General features: G+C 54.2%; 1 protein-coding gene across 1 annotated transcript in view; it reads left to right on the top strand.

Moving 5' to 3' along the window:
* The window catches only part of Cecr6 (cat eye syndrome chromosome region, candidate 6), an 8497-nt gene extending 4922 nt beyond the window's left edge, over window positions 1–3575 (top strand). Inside the window, exon 6 of the mRNA XM_013520012.1 lies at window positions 1–3575. Coding sequence (XP_013375466.1) covers window positions 1–841 — 841 coding nt within the window. The 3' untranslated portion in view covers window positions 842–3575.
* The last annotated feature ends 5616 nt before the right edge of the window (window positions 3576–9191 follow it).

Here is a 9191-nt window from a genome sequence, read left to right as displayed (position 1 = left end):
GGCGGCGGCGGCGGCGGCTGGAGAGTTCGCCTTCGCCTACCTGGCCTGGCTCATCTACTCCATCGCCTTCACGCCGAAGGTGGTGCTCATCCTGGGCACGTCCATCCTGGACCTCATCGAGCTGCGCGCGCCCTTCGGCACCACCGGCTTCCGCCTCACCGTGGCGCTGTCGGTGCCGCTGCTCTATAGCTTGGTGCGCGCCATCAGCGAGGCGGGCGCGCCCCCGGGCTCGGCCGGACCCCTGCTCCTGCAGCCGCAGCAGCACCGCGCCGCGGGCTGCTTCCTGGGCACGTGTCTGGACCTGCTCGACAGCTTCACGCTGGTGGAGCTGATGCTGGAAGGCCGCGTGCCGCTGCCCGCGCACCTGCGCTACCTGCTCATCGCGGTCTACTTCCTCACCCTCGCCTCGCCGGTGCTCTGGCTCTACGAGCTGAACGCCGCGGCCGCGGCCGCTTGGTCCTGGGGCCAGGCCTCGGGGCCCGGCAGCTGCAGCCGCCTGCTCCGCCTTCTGGGCGGCTGCCTGGTGGACGTGCCCTTGCTGGCCCTGCGCTGCCTCCTGGTGGTGAGCTACCAGCAGCCTCTCTCCATCTTCATGCTCAAGAACCTGTTCTTCCTTGGCTGCCGCGGCCTGGAGGCCCTGGAGGGCTGCTGGGACCGGGGCAGCCGGACCTCTCCCAGCCGGGCCAGAGGTGGCTACGGTGCTCCGCCCTCTGCGCCTCCGCCGCCGCCGCCGCCTCCGCCGCCGCCTCAGGGAGGCTCGCAGCTGGGCCACTGCATCTCTGAGAACGAGGGAGGGCCCCATGGCTACGTCAACACCTTGGCCGTGACCTCCCAGAACTGAGGGGTGAAGGGCGGGGGGCCTTGCTTTTGGGATGAGCGTGTGCAGCTCCCTTGGCCTCTGACCCCTTACAGGGGTTTCATCAGGGTATGTTTGGGAGAAGCGACTGTTACTAGGGCTAAGGGTGCGTGTGTTTCTCTGTACGCAAGGGGTACTGCTTGGAGGGGACCAGCAGTCAATTGAAAGGGAGGTCGGTCCGCTGACCTTGTGCTCTGTCTTCGTATTCTACTCCAGTCCCTGACCTCCAAGGAGCTGGATAACTGTGCTTCCCGCTTTCCCCACCTCCCCAGTTCCAATCCACCGTGGGGAAGAATGGAGGACAGGGGGCGTCCAGGCAGAGGCTGCTGTGCTTTGCGCCTGCACCGGGCTCTATAGGTTGTGGTTGATGGCTGTTGCCTCAGAATCCACTCTTCCCCTGATGTGTCTTTACTGGACGGACGGTAGACGATAAGCGCGTGTCTGTGTGCGTGTGTGTGGGTGCGCGCGCGCGCGGTGCTGTCTCTTTGTGTACCCGGTGGCCCCTTACAATCCATAGATTGGGAGGCCTTGCCTTCCCACCACACATCCCACCACCGTTCTCCTTCTGGCTTGAATTTGTGTGCATGAATTCCCAGGACGAGCGAGGCCTTGGAGCTGCCCAGTTACTCTCCTCCGAGGGAGAAGCTGACCCAGGGTCTCCCTCACTTCCTCTCCTCTCTTCTCAGCTTGGGGAGGAGGGTGTCCCACACTCGAAGGACCAAATGGCACCCTTTTTCGGGTGAGCGAGCAATTCTACCTCCGTGCTTTCAACTTTTGCTGCATCATCGCTGATGCTGCTTGCAAAAAATTAAATGAAATACTCAGAAGTTGCATTCAACGTGGCCACCAGACCCCGTTGGGTTTTGGTGCCAGTGTGGTTACAGGGTCTGTGGAATATCAGCCATTGGCTTGGCCTCCTGTTCCTCCGTCTGCACCCAGAATGGCTCTCCTTCCTGCGGCTTGGTCCCGGCTGGGGCACAGCAGGACTCAGCATAGCTGTAGGGGAAGAGGTGCCTGGATGGATGTGAAATCGGGCTTCCTATGGGCCCAAGGGAGTAGGACACCCAGTGCCCTATGTGCCCCTCCTCTGGGAAGCGTGGGGTAGATGAGAAAGGGTGGCAGTGCCCTCTGCTCTGCTGACAGGGCTCCCAAGGGAAGGGGCAGGCTGCAGAGCCCTGCTGGGGTGTCTTCCCCACAGACTCCTCTTATTGAGGTGATGACAAGGGACGGCCAGGGGTTTCCCACCTACAGTCTTGGTGTGGGACATCCCTTTGGAGTCTCTGAGACAAAGGACTATTTTTAGGGAGGTAAGGACGCAGGATGACATGGAGCAAGGCCAGGAAATACTCACTTTCTTCCACCCACAGTGTTAGGGTGGGGACAGAATGTCAGGATTTTTGGTCCTCCCTCTCCTTTTTTCCGCTTTGGGAGTTCCACAAATCCTGGACAAGGGACCAGGAGGCATGGGAGACGTGGGTTCTAGTTATGGCTGTCACTCACTAGTTTGGAGTGCGAGATCATTTTTACTTTCTGGGCCTCAGGCACCTTCCAGATCTAGCGCTGTTTGAGTTTAGAGTTCTTGAAAACCCTGACCCTCTGTAAAAAGTGGCAGCAGTGGAGAGGAGAGGAGAGGAGCGGGCCACAATCCATCTGCGTGCGGGCCCTTCCCTGTTTGGCTCTGGGGCTGTCTGAAGCCTCTGACCTGGAGGGAGAAGGCTCCGGCTGGGTGGACGGCTGGGCCCTCACTGCTGCCCTGCCGCCAACCTTCCCAAGAGCCCCAAGCACAAGGAGGGGCCCAAAGGGCCAGGTGACTGGCCAGTAACTCAGCACCTGGGCTAGTGGCCACCTGTCTTTTGGTTTTGCTGGGTTCTCCAAGAACTGAGGGCGTCTGGGGGTCCTTCTCTTCCAGCCTCCTAGGGGCTTGTGAGCAGATGTCATGGAGGCAGAGACAGCCGAGGGGCCGAGCGTAGGCCTGAGTGCCCGGAGCCAGCTGGCCCTCAGAGTGGGCACCGGTGGGGAAATGTTTACAGTCACTGCCCTCTGCACTCCTCGGCCAGTGCTGGCGGGCTGGTTTCTGCCAGTTCTCCTTCCCCTCACCGGCTCCTCTTCTCTGCTGTTGGATTCAAGGTTCGAGGCGCAGGCCCCTGGTGGGGATGACGGCTGCCGTCCCCTTCTCTCCAGCTCTGCCGTTTCTCTGCTACCTAATGTCAGTGACTGTGAAAGGACATTATTCTGAGCCATGGCTGGCGCAGGCTGGCCCCCGACCCACCCTCTTTCTACTGTTTGGATGGCCATCTGGCTTGCGAGTGACCGGCTGGCTGTGACCTCTGAGTGCTGTCGGGCTTTGAGTGGGGCTGTGACAGGTTCCGATGAGCTGCCACTTCCCTGGGTATGTCAGGAGATGGGTGGCGACGGGGCCCGTGTGGCAGAGGCCGGGCCTGTCAGATCCAGCTGAGGGGCCCCAGCTCACCCTGGCCATCTTTTTTTATACGTTTGCTACAGTGACTGTGCTCAGGGTGCTGGTTCCTTTCTTCTGGTGTGTTTTCCTTGGGTCCTGTCATTTACTGTCCTTGGCCCACTCATAAGCAGCGGCCCCTCAAGCTCTACTTCCCTTGCTTTCTAGGGCATCAGTGGTGCAGGGGTGTTCTGTCACTGAGCTATCTTCCCAGCCCTGAACCTTATTTGTTTTTTAAAAAGACTAGATCCTCTCTAAAAACTTGTTCCCTTTTCCTTTTTTGTGAGCTAGGTTCTTGCTGTGTTGCCCCAGGCTGCCTCAAACTCCTGGGCTAAAGAGATGCTCCCGCCTCAGCCTCCTGAGCAGCGGGGACTACAGGTGTGCGTCACCATGCCAAGCTTGGACTCTTTCTTGTTAGCACGCCTTGGCACTGAGCCTGTGGCTTTTGGGGAAGAGACTTAGCTGAGAGTTAGAGCCTGGAAGGAGGAGGGACGTGGCATCTCACTAGCATTTATCACAGTTTTTTTTTTTTTTTCCTTTCCTTCTCTTTTTAAAAATAAAATGAGATTCTGTTCTGAAAATAAAAAAACTTGAGACTTGTGACCAGCTTCCTGTGTGGTTTGTTTTAAGATCCTTCCTGTCCTGGTTTTCGTACTGAATGCGTAAGTGTCGCTGTGACATTTGTCATCATTTTATAGGCTGGGGTTAGCATCTTGGGGACATCTTGTTAGGCAGTAGCCCAGGCCTGGGGGCTCTAGCCAGGTCTTCTGTGGCCATGGCTAACTGGGCAGGCCTTGTCTGAGACAGACTGGCCCCTGTTACCCTGGGCTTATACCCGAAGAATAGCTTACCAAGGCGGAAAGGCTGGAGAAACATCTTTCATTTCAGTCAGGGTCATCCTGTGTTTCCCAGGCTAGGCTCAAATTGCTGGGCCAAGTGACCCTTCTGCCTCAGCCTACTGAGTAGCTGGAACTGCAGGTGTGTACCACCACACCCATGAGAAACAAATTTTTTTTTCCCCCCTTTGGTCTTTTTTTTTTTTTCCGGTACCGGAAATTGAACTCATGACCTTGCGCTTGCCAGGCAGGCGCTGTGCCACTGGGCTAAATCCCCAGCCTCTCCCCTTTGGTCTTTTTGAGACAGAGACTCTCTATGCAGTTCAGGCTGGCCTTGAGCTCACTTTGTAGCCCAGGCTGGTCTCGAACTCACAACGACCCTCCTGCCTCAGCCTCCCCGAGTGCTGGGATTACAGGTGTGTGCCACCACGCCTAGGTGGAATTCTTATGTATGAATAAGAACAACACTATTGTTTTGAGGCTTGTTTGCTGTAACATGAAGGAGACTATGAAGTCTAAGGCAGAGTACTGAGCCTGTACCCAAACAAAATCTTAGCAATGTTCATTAGCACAGAAGGGATTAGCAGTGTTCAAACCACTTTGTATTGTTACCCAATAGCCAGCTGCTTCGGGCTATTCTGACAGAGTATGTAGGAGCTCAGGAGTCTGGGCTCACCTGGCTGTTTCTTAAATGTGTCCTCCCCCACTTTCTGGAATGATTTTGTCATTTTATTTTTTGAGACAGGGTCTTACTATGTATGTAGTTCAGGCTGGTCTTGAACTTACTATGTAGTTCAGGCTGGCTTTGGACTCATGGCAGTCCTCCTGCCTCAGCCTCCTGATTGCTGGAATTACAGGCAGGAGCCATCACATACAGCTCCTTTTGTCATTTATAAAGGAGGAGTATGTATGGCCATCTGGCTTGCGAGTGACTAGTGTGTACCTCATACGCTGTGTTAGGAATAAGGTGATAGATGTCCAGTCCTAACAGGAGACAGGATTTACACACAAAACAATTACAGAACATATTTGTCTTCATTTCTTCCTATATCAGATGTAAAACAAGACGACGACTCTGGCTCAGCCTGTCACACACATTCTTTGTTTTGTTTTGTTTTTTTGTCTTTTTGAGGCAGGGTCTCACTATGCAGTTCAGGCTGGCCTTGAGCTCACTTTGTAGCCCAGGCTAGTCTCAAACTCACAACGATCCTCCTGCCTCAGCCTCCCGAGTGCTGGGATTACAGGCATTTGCCACCATGCCCGGCTGTCACACACATTCACACATGACAATTTTGGTTGGCTGGAGTGAGCAGAAGGCACCTGAGGGTGGAGGAGAGCTTAGGAGTGGCCAGCTCAGAGGGGCAGCATGGGGACCACCCTTGGGTCAGGCCTGCAGGACTGAATCAGACCCTGCAGTGCTGCCTCCAAGGGAGAGCACAAAAATAGATCCCATGCTGGCTGTCAGGCCCTGGTGCACTGATGGGCTTCATTCCCATGGCCCCTGCCAAGGCAGTTTCGCCTCCGTTTTTCTGAGGCCTGAGAAGATGCCTTAGCTCCTGCGGGCCACCTGCAGTCAGCAAGGGAAGGGGGCCAGCTCCGAACCTAGCCCAGTCACCTCCAAACTCTGCATTACCGCGGGAGCCTGCAGACGCCAGCACTAACTGGGCTCCTCTTCCCCTCCACTGAAGCTCAGTTCTGTCTTTAGAGCGGGGCTTTTACCGATTCCAGGGAAGAGGCGAGCAGAGGTAACCAGCAGGGGGCCTCGGGCAGTGTGGGCACATGCAAGGGCCAGCCAGCCACGGCCCCCTCTGTCCTCTTTCCAGGCCACACTTCGTCTTCCCCTCTGGTCAGACAGGAAGGATCCAGCTCCTACGGAGGTGTTAGCAGCCCAACAGTCTGCTGCTGCTAGGGAAGGAACTGAAGTGCCTGGACAAGGCTTCTTGTCACCTTTCAAACTGTATGAGGGGAATCCAGTGTCAGCACCCGTGAGAGGCCGCGAGGCATGAACATCTAGGCAAGGCCAAAAGCAAGATGGTCCTGGGAGTCACTGGGGGTGACATGATGTGGGAAGCTGGGGGCATTCCCACCTTGACAGCTCTCACCCACGGGCAGGGGTTCTACCGTGTATTCTTCTATAACATAACCTGCAGGATCTATATTCTTGCCATTTTCCCCAATAAACATATTCACTCAGTCAACACATATATCCAGCTTGTAATATACACCAAGTATTAGCACACAGATTGCTTTTAGAGTCCGGAAAAGCAAACACCAGAGGGCGAGAACAATACACAGCAGCAGGATCAGAGGCTCAACAGCACACCGGGGGTCACAAGCCGCCCTACGCAGAATCAGGGGAGCTGCACGGGGGGCCGAGGAGCCCCTGGGCTTCTTGAAGAGCAGCAGTGTGGTGGGGGAGCAGCAGGGGGAGCTGCTGGTGGCTAGGGGCACTGAGCACCGAGCACTTCCTGGGTGAGGAAAGCTAGTGCTTCTCCTTGGATTGCACCCTAGGAGGCAGGCCCTCCGGCCATGCCCATTTTGGATGAGCAAGCTGAGACCTGGGGAAGATGACTTCACTGCAGTGGCCCGGTAGTTGACCAGCAGGGCCAGCACCCCAGCCCTGTGGTCACTGCCTCATCTCTGCAGGGATCCTTTCCGTCCCGACACTCTTGCGACACGAGACCCAGGCTGCAGGGCCAGCCCTGCATTTCCTCTGAGCTAAGCACTCTTGGGCCCCTGATTTATCAGGACAGGGGGACACCAACCGCAGAGTCCAGCTGTGTAGAAATAAACCGTCCACTGCACGGCAAGTCCTTCAGCCCTCCCTTGTGCCCTATTTAATTTTCAAAGTTAAGCGAGAACGAAGTAAAATCCACCACACCTTTGCACTCAGATCCCAGCTCAGACTGCCGGCTGAATGTCTAAGTGCCGAACAAAGCCCTCACAACCCAAGGCCGGGGGTGTGGCTTAGCGGTATTGGTTCATGCCCAAAGCCCTAGTTTGATCCCCAGCACTAAAAAAAAAAAAAAATCCCGAAACAAACAGGTGAAACCCACACCCCGCAAAACAAACAAAAACCCAGGAGAAAAAAAGCAAGAGAAAGAAAAAGGCAGAAGGAAAAAGAGAAAGTAAGAGAAAAGGAAAGAAAAGAAAAGGAAGCAAGCAAGCAACAGAGACAGAAAGAACGCACACATACCACCTCTGGGGATCTTTCTAGGCAGGAAAGAGAAACTTGTTTTGAACCAAAGCCATGTCCTGGTCACCATCTAGTTACATCTAGTTATGCCTTTTGTTTTTTTGGACCAGCACCAAGAGAGAGGGCAGGGAAGGCCAGGATACCTCTGTGGGTTGGAGGCTTGCACTGGTCGTAGGCAGGTGCTCCCCTGGGAATCCTGGCTGCACGGTGACTGCTTTCTGTGCACCTTGAGGAAGTAGGGGGCTCAGAGGGCCGCAGCATGTGCTTTTGGGGCTGGCAGCTCTTCTGGGCCAAAGAGGTGGTGTTTTTCTGGTTTTTTTTTTCAAGTGCTGCGTATTGAACCCAGCTAGGCAAACAGTCTATTGCTGAACTACTCCAGATTTTGTTAGCTGGGGTTCAGCACAATACAAAGACGAGGGCGTGGCTTTAATGATCCCAGTGCGTGATCACTGTGGCATCTGCTAACAGCAGCAGACGCTGCTCTCAGGTTGACAGAATTCCCGGCACTTACGGTGAGAAAGGCCGGCGGGAGACAGAAGTCTCTGGGGAAGGGAGGGGAATATGACAAGGAACAGAGATAACATTAACGGCCAAGCAACCCTGGGGATTTCTGATCCCATTCGCGTGATATGTACAGATCAGGCAAATCTATAGACAGAAAGTAGATTCGGGGTTGCCTAGAGATGGGGATTTAAGCCATGATAACGGGTGTGTTTCTTCGCGGGGTGATAAGGAGTTCTAATGCTATGCTGGCGGTTGCTGAACTCTGGATAATACCGAGTCTCAGAATTGTACAGGGTCCATTGTCAATTGCACAGGATATGAATTTAATTTCAATAAAGTTTAGGGGGGCAGGCACCCCGGATGCCAGCTGAGGGCTTTTATTGTTATGGCCTTAAGAAGCAGCAGATAGAATTCAAGGCTTTTAGGCAAGGCTTAAGGTAGCAAGAATGCTTCAGTGGTGCGGCTGCAGCGGCTCGGGCCATTCTGCTGCCTGCATTCTTGCTTGGCGGCTACTCTGTAAGGCAGGTAAGGCGAGGATAGGCTGATTGGGGCTGGCAGTTTTGGTGTCTAATTTTCAAGACTGATTATGTTTCTGCTAGGTCTTATTTTTTGGGAAACGTGGTGGAAACTGTTTGACCTCCAGGGATGTATGACTCAAAGTAAATTCTAGAAATGTTTAACTGGTCAGCATGGTGGGCATAGGGGTAATGCCTGCACCCTGGGAGACTGAGGCAGGAGAACTGCAAGTTCTAGTCCAGCCCCGGGAACTTAGTAACAGTGAGACCCTGTCTCAAAATATAAAATAAGAAAGGGTTGGGATGCAGCTCAGTGTGAAGGCCCTGGGCTCAATCCCCAGTTCTATAGGAAAAGAAGAACAAAGGGATTCTTCCCAAACTGTATGTGTGTATGTGTGGTACTGGGGATTGAACTCAGGGGCACTGAGCTACATTCTTGGCCCTTATTTTTTAAAATTTGAGACAGGGTCTCACTGAATTGCCCAGGCTGGAATCAAATTTGTGATCCTCCCACCTTAGCCTCCCAGAGTACTGGGATTACAGGCTATCACACCTGGAAACTTTCTTCTTTTTTTTTTTTGGAGACAGGGTCTCACTGGGTAGTTCAGACTGGCCTTGAACTCAGTATTGTAGCCCAGGCTGACCTCAAACCCTAACTGACAGCATTCTTCCTGTCTCAGCCTCCCAAGTGCTGGGATTACAGGCATGCACCACCATGACCGCTGGCGCTTTATTCATTTTTTATTGGTAATTTCTTTCATGCCCTATATGCCTACATGCACACACATGCTTGCTTATGTACACAAACCTGTTTTTATATATATATATA

This window comes from Chinchilla lanigera, unplaced genomic scaffold (genome assembly GCF_000276665.1).
Source record: "Chinchilla lanigera isolate Chin_1 unplaced genomic scaffold, ChiLan1.0 scaffold00053, whole genome shotgun sequence".
Taxonomy (NCBI): domain Eukaryota; kingdom Metazoa; phylum Chordata; class Mammalia; order Rodentia; family Chinchillidae; genus Chinchilla; species Chinchilla lanigera.
The sequence above is the reverse complement of the archived record's forward strand: the minus strand, read 5'-3'. Positions and strand labels throughout refer to the sequence as shown.